A 21,941-nucleotide genomic window follows, 5' to 3' on the forward strand; every position below is an offset into this window, starting at 1 on the left:
CAATTTATTATCGCAATAGCTACCATGGTTCCGCGTGTGAATGTCTGAGTGGATATTTGCCAGTATGATTTCGGACAAATTAAACAAGTGAAACGTCGCCTTATCTATAAAACAATGCATATTATACTATAAACAATATTATACTATTTACAATCAAATAAAATATGAATGTATAATATATATGATGTAAAGGTTTACAATTTAACAGTTAGTGTAATGCAAGAACTTTTGAAAGGATCCATCTATACAAATACATTATTACCTTTTCAATCTACTTACGAATGATGATCATTTTATCAGCAATATGAACCACAACGACTTGGAGTCCACTACTTTTTATCTTTTTTTAAAACAGCTCAAGGACAACCGATCACCTTGAGAAAAACAACTTCGACTTAAAATTTAACTCGTGTCGACATAAACTGGATATCGATATCAATAGTGTTTTGTATCTTTACAGAAAAACACTATTCTAACCAAATTCACGTTCGTGTTGCAAATTGTGGCACGACTATTATGAGAAATCCTTCATCAGTGCAACACATTCATTAACTTTCAGTATTTAATTGTTTTATATGAAAGAAATAGTCAAATGTAACAGCACTCACTTGTTTTGTTGTTAATATTTGATACCCGAATTCACATGTGTAAATTTATCCTCAATACTTTTTTTGCATAACCAACTGTTATGATAGTGTAGATTCCTTGTCGTGCTCGGATCATACTTAGAGTACCACGATCAGAGCACACCTCCCCGCTGCCCTGTACCCTACACTGGCTATCCATTCGATCCAGACTCAAACATAAAATTGTTCTCTGTGCTACGTTTCACTGTTGGACTCTAGTCCAACATACCTATCTGACCTCACCCATGTGTACACACCAGCAAGATACTTGCGCTCTTCTGCTGACAATCGTATACTCATTATTCCCACACAGAAAACAAAGTCATACAGACAATGTTCTTTTGCATACCAGGTCCCAGCAACGTGGAATGAATTGCCCACTGAACTTAGACACAAAGACACAGTGATCACATTCAAGAGGGCTCTCAAAACTCACTTATTTTGACTGCAAGAACAAAGTTAAAAGACCTAATAATGTTTCCTACCTTAAATATTCTCAGCATGTTTTTTAATGTTTTTTAATTTCATGGTGTTTGTTTTTGTAATCATATCATTATGTTTTTTATCTTATAGGTGTTGTTTAATGTTGTAAAGCACTTAGAGCTTCTAAAGATTAGGCGCTATACAAAATCCTCATTATTATTATTAGTATTATTATTATTATTATTATTATTATTATTATTTTGTAAGATTATTTTTTTTTTGGCAATGAACAGCGCTTACCATCCACACATTCATATTCCACAACCATGTAATTGCTCCTCCTACCACAAGCTAGGAAACGAGGGGGAAGCAATGTGACGTAACAGGAAGCCTGGCCGTCACAGCGGTCTGCCACGGTTCCTCCAACATCAAACTCATCTTGACAGATGGAGCCACTGGCACAACTTCTGGTAAGACCGTATCCGTACGCGATCCTTGTCACAAGGATGATCCCCTGGCCTGAGACTGAACAAGAGAGTGAACCTGACTGCATGGAACCTTCATATTCTTCAGACTCATCCTCTCCTTCAAACTCGTCCATTTCTCCCTCTTCTTCCGACGACATGGAGGCGATGCAGCTGTACTTGGTGTCTGCATCTGAAATAAGACGTGTTCGTAATATCCCTCTTTACTATAAACAAAGATACACAAAATTACATCCTTGTTATGTTTTGAGTTGGTCGAGAAAATGGTCATTATGGCGTATGAATTTAGGGAAAAACTTTAACATCGAGACAGTATTCCTACGCAATATAAAAAATTACAAAATATAAACATGGCATTGGAATTGTTCTTCAAATCTTAACATTGAGATATTACGTATCCTACTGATTATAAAATGAGTTATGTTCCTTGATTTGGATCAAATAATCTACATCAAGTTAACATATAGAGGGGGCTATGCATCATTCTATATTGGATGTGAAGGTATTCACTGATACTCAAGGGTTACATAGTATGTCTTCGGCTTCTAAACAGTATGACACCCATATGAAATCATTTCAACATAATTTCTAGCGCACAACATTCTAATACATGTTTGCAAGTTAATGAAAACTTCTCATTTACTCGAATGGGTTTTTTTTCTATGCTGACTTCGCTTGTACAGAGAGTACATATGGTCAATGTTTCCTGTAAATGATTTTGTAAAGTACCGCCCTTTCGAACCTAATCTTAAAGACTTAAGATTAAAATAGATGTTTTATTTCTTTTTTTGTGACAGGATGGGTGAGAACTAAATTCATGAAAGATTGCATCCGTGTCTAGGCCTCGGTTCCTTGGCTTTCATTTTAATTTCAAACAATAGTAATCAACGAATCGAGTTCATAGATTAGACTTAAGTCTACACTCAAGTTTTGGTGATTCAACCAGAGCCTTGGTATAATTCAATTCCTTCCACTAATGGCATTAATAATAAATTCAGCATACAATTACTTTCCCAAATGTCCTGAAAAGTCTCCTCATTATTTATAAAGAAATATTTCACTAACATAAAATCGTCAATACTTTTATTTTTTCAGAGTTCAAATGACTTTTGGAAAGTTATCTTCAGGTGTAAGATCATAGCGGACTTTTATCGAAGATTTGACATTCGTCGAAACTAGGCGGTAGCGGCATGGAGTAAATTTTAAAGTGACTGTCAAAATCAGTCGACATAGTATCGAACCCTACCTGCCTTGGTCAATAAAATGTATATATTTTCAGACGGCGCAGTTAATACAGAGTATTTGACTTTAATAAGCAGACCAATAAACCAGTTAACTATTATGAACGAATACTACACTATTCCAATCAAAGTTGCCCAGTAATATGATCTCCAAATCTCGTGACATCAGAATTCGATTGCAGTTGGCATTTTCATTTCAGAGGCTACCAGTATCATGTGATCCTTTGACCTCTGACCTCAAAAAGACGTAGACCGTGTGATTTAGAATACGTGATCACGCAATATTGGGAATGATGAAATACAGTGTGGTGTCAAGTTTGTAAACTCTGCAAATCTGACTCGTGCATCAGCTTTTTGAAAAAGTGAAATAGAGATTTAGTTGTTGTGGATGAGAAGACGAATACTGTACTTGCTGATATAGGGCAGATAGGGTTCGATATAAGTTCTCCTAATTTTGATTGCCCCTGTAAAATGAGACTACCCGAAGCCGATCATGCGTACTTTCGCCGAACTCAATATTTTCACAACAGAACTCTCCAGATATCCAAAACGGGTAAGAAAAGGTCAGAGTAGATTATTTTCATAACATAATTTTTTGTAGGTTGAGAGGTATATATATATATATATATATATATATATATATATATATATATATATATATATATATATATATATATATATATATATATACATATGTCAATGTACAATGCATATGTTCACCGTAGGTAGCCTAATCCAATATTTTCGTTTCTTTTTCATTAATTCTGCTTATCTCAAGTTAATTACTACACACGTTAATGAAATCTTCGTAGAATCGAATCAGATCATCGGGCAGATACTAGTTCAAGGAAATAAAAATTAATTTTTATACCTGTCATTCGAATTGTTTCGAATATACTTTGATACAATGTTATCGGTTCGTTTCGATGCAATCAATGTCACCATCCTAAGTCACATGTATCTGAATCACTTCCAAATTCACAAGCCAAAATTTGTCGATTTACTTCGTTTCCCATTAACCCTTGCCATATATACTATCCAAAATAATGACACGAACAAGAACCCACTCGATGATGAAAAACTTGATGCCCTTACCAAACCGAATCAAGTGACCAATGTTCTCCACATGCCTTGACTGCAATAAACAATATAATTGTGGATTTGTTTAACTGGAGGAATCGATATGCGACACATATTCTTGCCTGCAAAGGCCACGATTTATTCCAAACTGTCTTCATTGCAAAACAAAGGACGAAACCTCACACTGGATTTTATTCAGCTGCTTCTGGTTAGATATCGAAGTGGCGTATACTATTTCAGCAATTTACGTGGGTGGACTACATTTGACTAACGAACGTGACACATTCGGTTCCTTTCAATATTAGTTTTAAACCAAAGGCTGTGGAACAAAAAATTTGACCTAAGTACACCGGACCAACCAAGAAAATCAACTAATACCAATAGCTTCTAAATAGGGAAGTTGGTATTCTGTATTGCTTATACCAAGTATTGCTTATCGCAAAATTAATTGGACAAAATTTACTTGTAACGAAACATGTTTTTTCTCTCAATATGGTGGCGTCCAAACTGCAGCAAGTGTTTCAACGTAAATTCTGTCATAAATGATTTAGAGCACCAAAGACACTAAAGTCGAAGCTATTCAACTACGATGCTCAGATTTATATAATACTTCGAGCAATTGTTGTGATCTACTGACATATAAAGCTACTGCAAAAACGTCGGACGTATTCTGCATGCATGTGACGTGTTGCGGTGAAATTTTCATATGAGCAAACTCTTTAAGGCTGGTGTTTATTACATAACCGTGATCTATGGGTCATTTATGTAAGTAAACTTTATTCAAAGAAACTGATTAAGACATACGCTCTTCTGAGAAACGGATTTTTTCTTACATGCCTTGAGCACAAATTGTATGGAACTAGGCGAGAGAGAGAGAGAGAGAGAGAGAGAGAGAGAGAGAGAGAGAGAGATTTGTCTACGTGTATTTACTCGGAAAAATTAAGCAGAATTTATGAAATTCCTTCCTCTACTTCAATTCCACTCAAACAAATATTGTTTCATTGACTTATGCAATATTATTTTAAAGACTGACAATATGTAAGGACTTTCTTTAGACGATTAAATCACAATGTTCGACTCTCTTGTATTTGAATCAGTTCATTCATTAACGAAATCAAAACATGATTTTTCAAAAGGCACTCATGTTCAAGAACTTCGTGAAAAAACGAGGCATGAATTTTTTCCAATAGACTGCTTTATTCAGCTATAATAGCAAAATATGCTTTCCTTATTATAAAGTGGCACGAACAGGTTTTCCCCACAAGTTATACAGGCTATTGAAAAAAGACTTTGTATATTTTATGTATTGTTCAAAGAACTTTTAATTCTTTATTTTCATCTATCATTGATGTGTGTAATATGAGTTTTAGAGTATATAACTTGGTCTTACTTCGGAAGTGCATCTTTCAACAAACTGCTAGCTCCGCTTGGTCATTTTTACTTTCTGGACTTCAGAGGTAAATTATAAAAAGAAGAGCTTATAACTTGTTTAACATTTTATAAATTTTGTAATTAATTCATTGCACTCTTTAATATGCTGATAATGTCACGTCTGGAAAAAAATTATTTTCCCTTTTTTAATAACTACTAGACAAGTACAGGCTGATAGTTTTAGCACAAGGGAGCATACATTTTTGTTAACTGTGCTCTTAGATCATGTACAATTTCCACAAGTACAATATTCAAACAACTTTCAGCCACAGTACATGAAAGTAACATAACGGTATACCACCATTCTCTCTATTGTGCATGTTGCAAATGTAAACAACTCCACCTTCTACCCGCCACTCTTTCAGAAGTTCATATCTGTAGAGCGCCCCCATAAAGTAACAAGGAAATACTGTTTGAAAGACTGCACATGTTCATTACACTCCATGTGCATTTACCAAATGACAGACAAATTATTTCGCTATTCCTTGTGTTAAAATTAGCAAAAAGTGACACTGTATTTAATCCCGCCCTTTTAGGAAGATAATGAAGGATATACGCATTCTTCACCTGTTTTGCAATATGTCCGTAGAATAGAAAAATAGGTGCCTATGCAAATAATACACATTATTATATGCTCATTTGTTTCTCCCTTAACTGTATATTGTCAGAATAGTTCAGTATTTTACGATATTGCACAACTTCATATTGCTTTCACCTGCAGGACACGTGTGCCCACTAGAGTATTAGGAACTACTTTGTAAACAATTCATGTACACTCGTGTAGCAGACGCTTTACGTTTTGGTTGATTAAATTTGTTTCTGAATGAACTAAGGCAGATGTTTCGTGGACTGTCACATACCGGCTGCATTGCTACAATCCCCGTTAACATTTTTGATACTACGTATCGGAATTTGGCGATAGACGCCAGATTTCATACAATTGGTGGGTACCTACAAAATAACATGCAAGTTACAAGGCATAAACTATCTCCTTTAGCTGGTAATAAGAATGGCAAAAATATACTTACAGTTTTACATCCTGAATTTCCTCAAAATGTACTTTCTTATTTCTGCAGATCCGAATTACATGAGCCATGTCATGGGTTCTCAAGCTTGATTAAGCATTTCGAAATTGTGCTGTAATTTTGACTATATTCCAAGTGCAACTGCATCATACTTACTGCACTCAAAATGAAATAAACATTATATTCCATAGCGTCTTTTTGATAATTGAAATTGAATGACTTCATATTTTTCCCACATTATGATTTCAATCGTTCAATGGCAGAACAGAAATACACTTGCAGACGTCAACACGCTGCTCCCTCGCTACTCAGATCCAATGTACTTCATGTAGAATTGGCACATAAATCCAGTCCATGATCACGAAATTTCGTAGAAACGACAAGAATACCAACATATATTCATTTCATATCAAATGGAAAAGTTGTTGCAATGCACATTCATTCACAATATAGCTCCAAATTTCAATTTTAACTAGACCAAACGCCATTTTCTTCCGAAAGTTATGTCTAGCGCGCGACTAAGTTCAGATTTATCTGGGTGGAGTTAAGTGCGCATTAATAATGTTGTTGTTGTTTAATGATAAATCTACGCTTGTGTATTCAGTTTGGAATACGGCATACATTCGGTTACTTTGTTTCGTCTAGTGTGTTTTTGTTTACGTAATGAAGACTTAGGTAGAATAAGAAAATGAGCATATAGTAAAAAGGTTACTGCATTTGTATCAGAAAATATGAACTCGTTTTGTCGGATGGATAAACTGCACTCCCATGGTCGTGCAGTATTTCCATCCGAAAAATACTTTTTTCCTTACAAATGCAGTAATCTATAATTATATAATAACGTACTGCAACGTTTTAGAATATTGGCCAAATAACATACATTAAAATAACGTACTGCAACGTTTTAGAATAGTGGCCGAATAATATACATTATTATATGCTCATTTTTTTCTCCGTTAACTTTACATTTTGAGAATCGTTCAGTATTTTACGATATTGTACACCTTCATATTGCACTCACGCGCAGGACACGTGTGCCCAAAAGTGTATTAACAACTACTTTTTAAGCAAATCATGTACTCTCGTGTAGCAGACGCTTTACGTTTTGGTTGATTAAATTTGTTTCTGAATGAACTAAAGCAGATGTTTCGTGGACTGCAACTTACCGGCTGCTTTGCTACATTCCGTGTTAATTCTTTTGATACAATGTTTCGGATTTTGGCGATAGACGCCAGATTTTATAAATCTGCTTGGTACCTACAAATAGCATGCAAGTTATAAAGGCACAAACTGTCTCCTTTAGCTGGTAATAAATATGGCAACAAATATACTTACAGTTTTACATTCTGAATCTCCTCAAAATGTACTGTCATAGTTCTGCAATTCCGAATTACATGAGCCATGTCATTAGTTCTCAAGCTTGATTACACATTTCGAAATTGTACTGTAATTTCGACTATATTCCAAGTGCAATTACATCCTCCTTACTGCACTCAAAATGAAATAAACATTAAATTCAATAACGTCTTTTTGATAATTGCAATTGAAACACTTCATATTTTTCCCACATTATGATTTCAAATAATCAATGACAGAATAAACACACTTGCAGATATAAACACGCTTCTCCCGCGCTACTTCAATCCGATGTGATTTATGTACAATTTGCACAGATGAATCTAGTCCATAATCACGAAATTTCACGGAATCGACAAAAACACCAAAGATCTATTCATTCCAGATCAAATAGAAAACTTGTTGCAATGTGCATTCATACACAATATGAGTCCAAATTTAATATTTACGTAGACGAAAACGTCATTTTCTTTTGAAACTTATGTCTAGCGTGCAACTAAGTTCAAATTTATCTGGGCGGAGTTATGTGCGCATTAATAATGGTGTTGTTGTGTAATGATGAATCTGCGCTTGTGTAGAATACGGCATACATTTATTTGCGTTGTTTCTTGTAGTGTATTTTGTTTATATAATTAAACCTTAGGTAGAATAAGAAAACGAGTATATAATAAAAAGATTGCTGCATTTGTATGGGAAAATATGAACTCGTTTTGTCGGATGGATATACTGCAATCTCTAGGTGTTGCAGTATTCTATCCTAAAAACTAGTTCACATTTTTCCATACAAATGCAGTAACCTATAATTATAAAATAACGTACTGCAATGTTTTATAGTATTGGTCAAATAATATACATGAAAATAACGTACTGAGACGTTTTAGAACATTGGCCAAATAATATACATTATAAAATAACTTATCATATGCTCATTTTTTTCTCCGTTAACTTGACATTATCAGAATCGTTCAATATTTTACGATATTGTACACCTTCATACTGCACCCATTCGTAGGACACGTGTGTCCAATAGTGTATTAGGAACTACTTTGTAAACAAATCATGTACATTCGCATAGTAGACGCAATACGTTTTGGTTGATTAAATTTATTTCTGAATGAACTAAAGCAGATGTTTCGTGGACTGCAACATACCAACTGTTTTGCTACATTCCACGTTAACTTTTCGATACATTGTTTCAGATTTTGCGACAGACACCAGATTTCATAAAATTGCTTAGTACCTACAAATAGCATGCAAACTATAAAGGCATAAACTGTCTCCTTTAGCTGGTAACAAGAATGGCAAAAAATATACTTACAATTTTACATCCAGAATTTCCTCAAAATGTACTTTCTTAATTCTGCAAATCCGAATTACATGAGGCATGTCGTGAGTTTTCAAGTTTGATTACACATTTCGAAATTGTACTGTAATTTCGACTATATTCCAAGTGCAATTACATCTTCCTTACTGTACTCAAAATGAAATAAACATTAAATTCAATAGCGTCTTTTTGATAACTGCAATTGAAACACGTCATACTTTTCCTACATAATGATTTCAAATAGTCAATGACAGAACAAACACACTTGCAGATGTAAACATGCTTCTCCCGCGCCGCTTCAATCCGATGTATTTCATGTACAATTTGCACAGATGAATCCAGTGCAAAATCACAAACTTTCGTCGAATCGAAACAAAATACCAAAATCTATTCATTCCAGATCAAATGGAAAAGTTGTTGCAATGCGCATTCATTCACAATATGAGAGCAAATTTCAATTTTAACTAGACACCCCATTTTATTTCGAAAGTTATGTCGAGCGCGCGACTAAGTTCAAATTTATCTGGGCGGAGTTATGTGCGCATTAATAATGATGTTGTTGTGTAATGATAAATGTGCGCATGTGTATTTAGTTCGGAATGCGGCATGCATTCATTTACGTTGTTTCTTGTAGTGTATTTTGTGTATATAATTAAGCCTTAGGTGGAATAAGAAAATGAGCATATAATAAAAGGTTTACTGCATTTGTATGGGAAAATATGAACTCGTTTTGTCGGATGGATATACTTGACTCCCAAGGTCGTGCAGTATTCCATCCAAAAAACTCGTTCATATTTTCCCATACAAATGCAGTAACCTATACGTACTGCAACGTTTTAGAATATTGGCCAAATAATATACATTATAAAATAATGTACTGCGACGTTTTATAATTATGGCGAAATAATATACATTAAAATAACGTACTGCAACGTTTAAGAATATTGTCCAAATAATAAACATTAAAATAACGTACTGTAACGTTTTAGAATATTGGCCAAATAATATACATTAAAATAAGGTATTGCAACGTTTTAGAATATTGGCCAAATAATATACATTAAAATAACGTCCTGCAACGTTTTAGAATATTGGCCAAATAATATACATTAAAATAACGTCCTGCAACGTTTTAGAATATTGGCCAAATAATATACATTATAAAATAACGTACCACAACGTTTTAGAATATTGCCCAAATAATATACATTAACATAACGTACTGCAACGTTTTAGAATATTGGCCAAATAATATACATTAAACTAACGTACTGCAACGTTTTAGAATATTGGCCATATAATATACACTATAAAATAACATACTGCAACGTTTTAGAATATTGGCCAAATAATATACATTAAACTAACGTACTGCAACGTTTTAGAATATTGGCCATATAATATACACTATAAAATAACATACTGCAACGCTTTAGAATATTGGCCAAATAATATACATTAAAATAACGTACTCAACGTTTAGAATCTTGGCTAATTAATAAACGTTATAAAATAACGTACTGCAACGTCTTAGAATATTGTCCAAACACAGCGCATCGTTTAAAGTTAATGCAGTAAGTTCAAATCGACAACCAGCATCAAATAAGAAAAAAAAATTCAGAGAAAGTACACAATGGATCAGTCACAAATATCATTGAAAGTACTAGTGTGTAACTTGGTGAGGAAATGAGAGACATATGTTTACCTTTGTTACTGTAAAAAGAACAATAATCAGAATAAATGAATATCTAAATTGTACCTAACGACAATAATAATAATAATAATAATAATGTGGCTACATTAACAACAACAGCAAAGAAGACGCTGTCGACAAAATCAAATCCAACAACGAGGACGACAAGAATGACAAATCAATTCCTCTTCACGAGTTGTACCACTCCTAAGCAGTTCGAAAAAGAAAAAAGAAAATCCAAAAAGTTTACGTTCTGTTTAACCGCAGCTTCATCAAAGTATTTGACAATAAAAGATGCGGGACTGTCACGTCGTTGTGGTCGTTTGAGATATTATTCAGTAATCAATCTGTCTGAGCTTTACTCTTTTTATGCGATCATTCGTATAAATATATTTTACTTGACTGCATAGATAAAATTCCTAAAATGTATACCATAATCGGGATTGCTTGTTGGCATAATACACACTCACACACTCATGCACACGCGCCCGCCAATATCTTTTTGTTTCGATTTGTCTATCTTTTTATCCGTCTGTATAAATGATTGATTGCATGCATGCATGCAGGTTGGTAGAAAATCGATTTGGTAGGCATGTAGGTAATTGCATGCGTAAGTACGTACCGACGTTACATGCATAAGTATGCATATAAATCATACAGACACAGACCCAGGTCTGCCATCGCACTATCCGGTGGCAGATGAAGATTACTGTTGTTTCTATTCGGATGCGAGTTTTACACGAGCCAGTATAGTAGACAATGAGTATTATATAGATTTTCTTTAATCGCCCTTGATTGTCATGTATATCAGACTATTTGATGTTTTCTTTTGGGGGAGTATATACTAATTTACTGATTTAGCTGACTTTTTAAAGCTACATCTTTTCTCTGTATAGCAATGTAAGTGAAAGATTTAAAACACGGTGATACAGAATGAAAATTGTAATTCTAACCAAATGGCTTAACCTTCATCAAATGAATACAATTTATCAATCGTATGCTTGTAAGATCCTTCAGAGGATATGTTTAAATATGTTTGATTCCTGTGGAAAAGCAGCATTGAATGGGAAAGAAATGAATGAAAGTGAATATAAAAATAACCAGCTCCAACCCCATTTCCTGCTCTATCCACTACAGGCCTTTCATCTACACTTAAGGGATAAATAAATTCTAGAACAATCATAAAGGAACCCAATGATCATACAAATTTGAAGTTTCCACCTTAAGCTATGTTGCTGACATTACGCTAATAGTTCGAAGTTATTCTTTAAAAAGAATGTGAATAGCAAAGGGGCTTGATCTAATTAGAAAACAAATAACAAAAAGATAAATCAAGCAAAGAAGACTGAGAAAAAAACGAAAGAAAGTCCCATCTTCATTAATATGGAACAAGGCATACATTTTAACAAGATTTCTTGATTTTCGGTTACAGAGTAAATTTATAACTGTTGTTTGTATTCAGAATTTTGCACCGAAGTACTTTTCCGTGGGATTACAGTTCCATTGACAATCTACACGTAATAACAATGTAGTCGGACATTTATCCAGGCTGTCACCATTGTCTAGACGATGACCTCACAGTAGATTGATCTAGTGGCTACTTTCCTCAGTCTGAAGGGCGATCAATAAAACTTTGGAAGACATATATGATGATTATTCAGTTTAATATATATTTATATGTTTTGCTCATCTATGTTTAGATTCAGATATATTTGTTAATGCTATATGCACCCCTCTCCGTCTGTCTGTCTGTCTGTCTGTCTGCCCGCCCACCTGCATGCATGCATGCATGCGTGTATGTATGTATGTATGTTTTGGATTTTTAACTTAGCCTAAACAATGTTTCAGTCATATCGCTACGATGTCTGCAGGGTGACATTTTATAGTGATATCTAGCACTGGACATTTTGCCGCAGACATGTAGCATCATAGCCCACCCAGTCACATTATCCTGACACCAGGACAGCCACTCTTAATGCTGAGAACCAAGTGAATTAGCTGTTTGTACCATTTTTATAAGTCTTTGGTATAACTCAACTGTGGTTTGAACTCGCGACCTCCAGCATCCGAGGCGGACGCTCTAAACACTAAGTCATCGGACCGGTATCTATGCATGCATGCATGCATGTATGTATGTATGTATGTATGTATGTATGTATGTATGTATGTATGTATGTGTGCCATTTTCATAACCTCTGCAATCGAACTTTTACTATTTAGCACCGTAGCATATTCTTAAACAAATATATTGAAAATGAAATATTTAATTTTTATACTCTTAAAACATTGTAATGTTTCTGTAGTGGACCACATTTATAACGTAGTATGTATACAAACGTCCGAGCTCTTTTTTTTTTTTTTTTTTTTTTTTTAAGGTTTGATATTCCGTTCAGTAATGTTAATAATAATTCAGTTTATCGCGGAGTTTACCGTAGGTAGAGTTATATCCCTTTTTTATTCAATATGTATATATATATTCAGACTTCACTGTTTACACCTATATTGCTTCTCTAGCATACATGTTGCAATCTTTCTATACATGTCATTTGATATTTCCATATGATGGTTGATTACATTATTTGGTACTTATTTGCCATACAAATGGTGGTGAAATTATTTTATAAGTGCATGATTTTATACGTTCCAATTAATATCTGGCACATTCTGCAGTTGAAGAATTTGGAGAGAAATGGAGTATCACTTCTCTATTATATATATATATATATATATATATATATATATATATATATATATATATATATATATATATATATATATATATATATAAAAGCTATGAATGGTTCATTCGTGTTGAGTTATTAAGAAGTGTCGTGAAAAATGATGCTACCTACCTGAGACTTGTACCAAATGAAACATGATCCATACAAGAACTTTCAGCCGAAATGTTCTACTCCTTAATTTCATCTTTATGTCGTGTAGAGTGTTTCAATTATTTTGATTTAGCAATCTCACTAGTAGCATTTCCACTTCATACCCAATAAAACCGCTGAACCAGTAACGAACACATTAATTCATACAGAATGAAGTCGCTGCACAGGTGAAGCACACGTGCTCTTTAACTTGCTTTTCAAAATTAAGCAATGTTCGTGCTGTAACATGCGTAATATTTAGAAAATCCCACACGTTTTTTCAGACGTTGTCAACAATTTTCAAGGTGTTATTCCCTTCTAACGATATGAGATGGTTTACACCTGAACGACAATGTAGTAATAGAAGTGGCGAAATATCAAAGAGATCGATATATCAACTGTATTATGTTGATAGATCTTCATCTGTCAAAAAATTAGATAACGATGGATCAGTCTTTATCCTCAGGGCACACGTTAAAGATAAGCCAAATGTTTTATATAAAAAACAAAGAAAAGAGCAGGAGGTGCCGGACCAAAATGATGCAGATTTGAATCCCACCATCGGATCGACGTGGATCGACTGGTCGGCCGACATGGTGTGTCCTTCGGACAAGTACTTTACTCGGACTATCTTCGCACTGAATGGTTATTGGTATGCCTTTAAGCAAGTAACCAAACCTTAAATTTGCTGCTTTTTCTTCCTTCAAAATTTGGGCTAACGGATTGATAAAATTTGGAAAAATACTGTATATTTTAAAGGTACCTGAATTATCTGTGGTATGTCTTTGTTGTTGTTTGTTTTGTTGAATGATAGTGATATGGATAAATACTCGGCAGTGCACATCGCTGTATATACCGTAATCATTCGTGTGGATCTGTCTCCTTTAATCTGACATATTCTGATCCACCTTTTGGCACTTGAGCACACTCGAACTATTTTGCAAAGTAATTATGAGCAGAGTGGGTATAGCCTGAGCCAATCGGATCATCTTCAGCCCATTCTGCGTACAAACCTCGCTTATGTCGCAGCATTCACAACTAGGTTAATCTAACGGTTCATCCAGACTCAGCGCACAATTATTACTTCAGTTCAGTACTCACGAAGGTAGTCCCAGTCTATTTTTAGAGCATTTCCTTTTCTCTCAATTTTGTTGTTGATGCAATATTTAGATCTACGCTTTCTTGGTATTGTCATAAAGGTAATTGTTCATTCCTTAAAATAAGAACATTATGGTGTAGCTGTCGGTGTGAATCTCGGTGACAGTGCGTAGTGAGTAATTAGGCACTGAGACTGACCTGGAAGTGAAATCGGTGACCCACTGCACGGTACTCATTTTACAGTCCATCCTCTCAAAAATACGGAATAACATATGACAAGAACTTCACCGTGAGTTCATGTTTGAAGGTATTTTAAAGTGAGAGATGATTTATTAGGATTAGGACACAGTGGAAAGTTAAGTACATAGAAACAATGTAGAGACTAGATAGGAAAATTAAATGTGATTTGTGTCCATTACCTCGAATATATGCTGATAGCAGCTATTCGGACCACCTCGGATATTTACGAAGCAATGACTGACCGAAAATCAAAATGTTTGTTTTTCATTCATAACTTCTCAGTCAACCATTTAGTTAATCCAATCGTAGAAAAAGTCGAGATGGTAAAACAAGACTGTGGTTTATTTTTCTACAGAGAACTTTCTGGATAGCGAAATATATGGTATATTTGCTGTCTGATTATTTGTTTTCCCTAATAGTGAAATGAATCTGGAGTGATTTTTTTTCTTCTTCTGGATTGACAGTAAAGGCTGAGGTTGCTCCGATGGCTTCTTGACCATCATTTGACGCCAACCAGCCAAACAAAAATGTCCGCATTGATTGTTGCTTCTGTAGTTGTTTGTAATCATGATTGTTAGATTCATGAATCTTTAAACTTCCTTTTAAAACTTTATGTGTCGAAAATTATTTATATTTAGCCGAAATTATGCTTTTAAATCCTGCAATTTTGTTTAGGTGCATATATTGCTTTTTACAGGCTATTTAAATTGGTCAACTGCCCCAATAATACCACGGAAAATGGCTTTCTACCACAAGAATGACCTAATAAATGTGTCCGAGAACATGAGTGGAACAGTCACGTTACCATATATTTTTTATTGTGGTAGAAGGAAATTTAAAAAATTTCATCCTTGACTTAGGGCAAATTACAGTTTTCTTAATGAACATTTATTTACAAAGAGATGGATCACCCACTGTAGATGTGGAAGTGTAGAATGTGCACAGCTTTTCTTAGTTTCTTACCTGTATTACCACAACAAGACATCGAACTGTTCAGTCCCTCACATCAACGTTTTAAGTGTGTTTGGTGCCATGCAGTTCTTCTCTGTATGGAAATTGTGACGAGAAACATTCAAATTGTAATGAACAATATTTCTAATGGAAGAGTGTCAATGAACTATACGATGACAGGACTTTTCTAATCTAAAGGTGTCAATGATATATATTATGACAGGACTTCTCTAATGGAAGAGTGTCAATAACCTGTATGATGAGTGGACTTCTCTAATCGAAGGGTGTCAAAGTACTGTATGATTACAGAACTTTTCGAATTTAAGGATGCCAATGATATGTATTATGACAGGACTTATCTAATCGAAGGGTGACATTGAGCTGTAGGATGACATGACTGCTCTAACAGAAGTGGCATCAGATACACACTCTAGTATATATAGACTGGATAGTGGAACGGTAGTTATACGCTCGCTATGCACATTTATCATCTCGAGTTAGATGCCTGGCTCCGACACGTTGAAGCTTAGGTTGTCGTCCGTACAAGGTCTGCGAATTCAACAAAGCTGTAAGTTCCTAGGCTTAGGTACAAGTTTGATATTTAATTTAGGACACGGATAACTTTAATTAACGTCAATACCCTTAGACATTGTATATTAACAACAGCTCTAAATAAAAGAGTCGCTTTTTAACTACGCAACGTAGCAGCACATAAACCACCAAACAGGAAGGTTATAGTTCACTAATACAAGGATGTAGCTGGTCAACACAGAACTTATATGATTTGTGAGAGGTTTACTTAGCGACGTTCTGCAAAGTTAGTACTTTGCACAGTTTCCTATAGAAAGAACCATGAATATGTTTGCAAGAGGCAAAGAAGAAAACAGACACAGCATACAGCAGACATGTGTTAAGAAATTCGTACCCGCTTACACGCTTGCTTGCAGGCTCTTACTACAGTAATTGCAAATATTTATGCACATTTACTTATGGAGAGAGAGAGAGAGAGAGAGAGCAAAGTATCACTACACAGATTAAGCAGTGTTCTCTAGATATGAGACTACTAGATATAAATATCATACACACGGATAATTGGCAACGTTGTTGTTGTTTTAGGGAAGCTTTCTCACATACCCACATTGGCCGAACCCGAGACTCAAACGCACGCAGACAGAGGTGAGATGGCAGTGATCCGTAACGGTGAGCGCTTTAGACCACTCGGCCACTCGGGGCCCACCAATAGGCAAGGTAAATTTGTTGTTGTTGTTGTGGGGTTTAACGCCATTTTTCAGCACGATAGGCTATACATGGCGGCCAGTATTAATGGTGGAGGAAGAACCCGGAAAACCCCGGAAAGAACCACCGACCCACGAGAAGCTACTGGCAAGCTTTCTCACATGCCCACATTGGCTGAATCTTAGACTCGAACCGCCGCAGACAGAGGTGGCAAGGTAAAGCTAAGTAAACAATGTGTAGTCTTATCCCACGTGTTTAGGCTCGAATAAACAGTAACACAAGAAAGAGTGAAAACAAGCTTAGAAAAAATACAATAATTTATTTCCCTGGAAAATTGTTGCAAAAATGAAAAAAATATGAACTTACGGTTTTATAAGATCAAATCCAAAAATAATCCAAGAATAATCCAAGAATAAATTTTTTGAAGTTCTAATAAGAAAATGTTCTGCTGATTTCAAGTTCGAATCCCGACGAAGAATCCAAGATGGAAGACGATGACGTACGCTGCAATATGTAGAGTTGAAACAAGAATTATTACTCCGGTTTTGGAAATTTAAATACATTTCTTATAAATCTTGATTAATAATCTCACATGAGCACATGTATTTTCCAGAAAAATAACAGAAGTAATTTGAAATAACTCCAAACAGCACAACATACAACTTCCAATTTAACATCCCAGCTTCTACTGAGAATAATTTTCCAAAATAGAGGTTATATCTTATCCTAAAACGTAAACAAGGGGTCACGTAGTCATCTTCTAGAAGCGTATAGAAAGCAAGTACATGTTAAAGGTCACGTACACCCAGTGTGACCGTGACGAAAACCAATCATTTTACTCTAAGAAATAAATTTTTTTTAAAATTGTTTACATCTTAAACCAGAAGTCCCATCATGACCTCGACAAAAACCAATCATTTTAAAATAAAGATAGAATTTGTTTACGTGATTGCCACAAATTGTGAAACAAGGTCAGGATTTAGACCAACACCTGGTGTTTATAAACTAACAGTCAAGGTCAAACTATTTTTTGAAAAAGTATCATTTCTAGTGAATAAATTTCCATTACAATATCATGTAATGAAAGAGCAATTTAAAACTGACAAACAATTAAATTCAAATAAATATATAATGAAATCATATATAATTAAATCAAATATGCATAACAGTAGGAAAACTTAATGGCAGAAATAAAAATATTACTTAACGTTTTCAGTATTGTTTAAAACATAAATATCATAAATTATACATAAGCATCTTGTTTGCTTCGTATGATATTCCTTTATTACTACCCGTTATTCCATCAACATTTTCCGTTATCTCATTTGATCTAGTTTCTTCAACTCTGAAATAAGTGAACAAATCACAGATCTATTGACATTATTGTCAAATCTGCCAAGTCAATGGGGTTATGCTGAAATCACGTTCTTGAATGGGCATCCTTCGTTTATTGTTCAACAAAGTTACCGCTTTTTGAACACAACGATCTTTAGTTTTTCTTTTGTTTCAGTCACCCAAACTATAGATTTTGATGGAATCCTTTCGGGTGTTTTGCTCGATCTTGTTCAGATTTTCCTTCAACTTTTTGTTAACATAACGATTGGAGTAATGTTGACGGCTTGTGACTTTTTATCTTTCTCTTTCTCTAGGACTTCGATCCTACTTATTATTATCATTATTATTAGTATTAGTATTATATATATATATATATATATATATATATATATATATATATATATATATATATATATATATATATATATATATATATATATATTTATATTTAACTACTGAAAGAGTGAATCTGAAAATTGAAATGTGATTAAAAATGTATAGATCGCCACTTACCATGAATCTGTATTAAATCGTTAATGTTGTCTGTCAAGTGTGATCGCCGGTCATCTGCCACATGACAGGCGATCACACATGACATACAACATGAATGAATTTGTCACACCCAACCCAGAAATATGTTTATCACACTTACATTCCCATCCAATTCATCATTTGAATAGCACTAAACTCGATGACTCCAACAAAATACGTCTGCCGGCAAGATGGCCGACACTAGATCACATGACCAAGTACACATTTTGATTAAATTTCACCTGTTGATTGTGAATGCTTTTTTTATTCAAATATGAGTATGTTTTAAATATTTAATTAATGTATTCTTCATTTTATTCTAGTCAATCTATTTACAATGTTGTCAGCTTTCGTTAGTACTTGTTTACTCTTCACCGAAGCTTAGCAGTCTTGATTACGACTTAAAATACGAAAATACGTATATGTTTGATGGACACGACCTAATACATAATGTTTATTTTTAAGCTAATGACAGAGTGTAAACGTACATACGATAATAGTTAAATTGCATATGAACCGACAGTTTGTGTCACTGGTTGTAGAGTATCTGTTCGGTACTATCAGACCTGTTCGGCATCCCGGACAAGCAATGATTGGTTAAAATTACGTCACACGATTATTTTCCGAAGAGTATAAATTGGAGCGAAATTCAAGCTTCAGCAGATAGCTGTCAACATTAGAGACTCTATCTACATCTCTCAACCAAATAAAAAGAACGCTGTATTGAGGTAGTTATAATTACAAATTTTTCTATAACCCGCCACATTAAGAATTTAAGGCTAACTTTCAAAATATTTACCCCGTGGGTCATCCATTTCTTGCTGAATAACAGCATTTGTGTTTTACATATATTACACGTAATCAAATACAGTTATTTATGTTTTGTCATATTATGCTTTATTAAACATCTTGCCACACTTTCATAGTCAAAACTGAAAAGGTTCATACTTGAAGCATTTCTTTAAATTTATTATTAGCTTTACACCAGTTAGTCCATACCGCTTCCTTAATATCTTACAGTATAATAATAACATATACATGTGATGACGTCAGAGAACGTGCAGTCATTGTACTTACTCTAACATATCGTGGTATATTTCAGAAAAAGACTGCGCAAACATTGCAGGATAGTTTATGATTTGTACAGAGAGGGAAAGACGGGACAGAAAATATGTGAGAAGATCTTAGTGCTTTATACAAATTTAGTTTTAAATTACTCATTATACGAAGGGAATTGCGTACGACCGTGGTCATGTCCTTGGCCATAAATGCAAAGGCGCGAATATGAAAATCAGCTCCCTTCAGGCAATCTCAGAACGTTAAAACATAAAAGACTAACATCACCACTGACACCACCATCATCCGGACTAAAAAAATATCAAACCAAACAATTCCTTTCGAGGAATTGTATATATAGGCTCCTAATATTACGGAAAACCTAGTGTTTTCAAATTTATCGCTCTCGTGTAATTTAATCAACCAAATATTATTCTAAATCTGGCTAAGTTTGTGTATGATGCATTAAACAAAAGAAAGGCTCAATTCTAGTTTATATACGTCTGAACTTGGTTATATTGCACCCACGGCAAGAACCAACTCTGTGTAATTTAAATATCGCATAATATTCCATACATCTAATATAGCACACAAGTTATTCATATGCAGGTTATTTACACTTGGTATTTAAATTTCTCGCTCTTCACATTTTGCGTGACAGTATTTTTCTTTTCATTTAAATGGATGAGATCAATATACTCAGCAGATCAACCTAACATCGATTTTTTTTTTATTTGTACATCTTACAGTTTATTTGTCGCCTTGTTTATGAGCACACACCAATTTGTATAAAATACATTTTAGGCAAAAATGTGCGCAAAACAATATATTCACAATGCTTTTCCACTCGTATCTATTAATTCAAGATCTTAGATTTTGTTGCTGTCGAATTCTCTTTACTGCAATTTACTTGTATGATAGATGCCAAATGTTATGGATCAACGTTACCGTCGTGCAGTAGTACTGTATTTTATAATGTAAATCAGTGTGCACGATATCATACCAAGTGTTAAAGGTTAACGTTACCGTCTTACAGTAGTACTGTATGTGACAATGTAAATCAGTGTGTATGGTATGATTGTTCTAAGGGCCAGAGGCTTTCACTTCATTCATTCATTCATTCATTCATTCATTCATTCATTCCATAATTCACTCATTCATTCATTCATTTGTTGGTTCGATTCACTTAAAAAAGAAAAATACAAACACAAGTTGGCGAATGCAATCAATTAAAAAGGTCATTTTCTTAATATTTAATATACTACGTCTCTATTCAAAAAGTGAACTAGAAGAGGGATAAAGCTAGAACGCGAATGTGAAAATGCGCATTACGGCTAAGAATACTAATTATATTAACGACTCTTTTCTGGAAGCCCTTTCATAAACATATTTACTAATTAATATCTTCTTCGTTGGGCACCTTCTCGTAATGATCCACCTACGTGCTCATGGATGTAAAATAAATCCGATGCACCCTCCTGCCCTGGGATACCTCACTAAAAATGATAATCCAGTTGAGAATGTCTTATACTTTTATTAAGAGAGTGTTTTATGTCAAAATATTTACTTTGTATTTTAGGGATTTTACCATTTATTTGCCTTTGTCTCTGTTTTGTCTGGCTTTTGTTTAGAATGCCTAGACTTCGCTTGGTACTATGAAGCCCGGATTGTGTTGTCGTACCTTAAACACTATAATCACAAATACATACATACATACATACATACATACATACATACATACATACATACATACATACTGTAAGGGTGCAAATTTCTGTCGATCTATAAAGAGCACATTAATTTGGGAAAGGGAACAATTAATTATATTTACGGGGACAGGTGCGTGTTAAAACGTTATACTGCAATGATTTGTAATGTCTGTGTCGTGAGAGGAAGTGATTCTTAATTAAGCCTTTGTTTATTTAACTGTCACACAGACA

General features: G+C 34.3%; 1 protein-coding gene across 1 annotated transcript in view; it reads right to left on the reverse strand.

Moving 5' to 3' along the window:
* Positions 1–13,742, reverse strand: part of LOC149786834 (uncharacterized) — a 54,666-nt gene extending 40,924 nt beyond the window's left edge. The window contains exons 1-2 of the mRNA XM_089977355.1: positions 13,537–13,742; positions 1,350–1,706 (exon numbers count right to left, since the gene is read on the reverse strand). Coding sequence (XP_089833481.1) covers positions 1,350–1,706; positions 13,537–13,609 — 430 coding nt within the window. The 5' untranslated portion in view covers positions 13,610–13,742. The remainder of the gene's footprint in view (positions 1–1,349; positions 1,707–13,536) is intronic.
* Between the last annotated feature and the right edge of the window lie 8,199 nt (positions 13,743–21,941).

Source organism: Sinohyriopsis cumingii, chromosome 12 (assembly GCF_028554795.1).
Source record: "Sinohyriopsis cumingii isolate HCF-2022 chromosome 12, ASM2855479v2, whole genome shotgun sequence".
Classification (NCBI taxonomy): Eukaryota; Metazoa; Mollusca; class Bivalvia; order Unionida; family Unionidae; genus Sinohyriopsis; species Sinohyriopsis cumingii.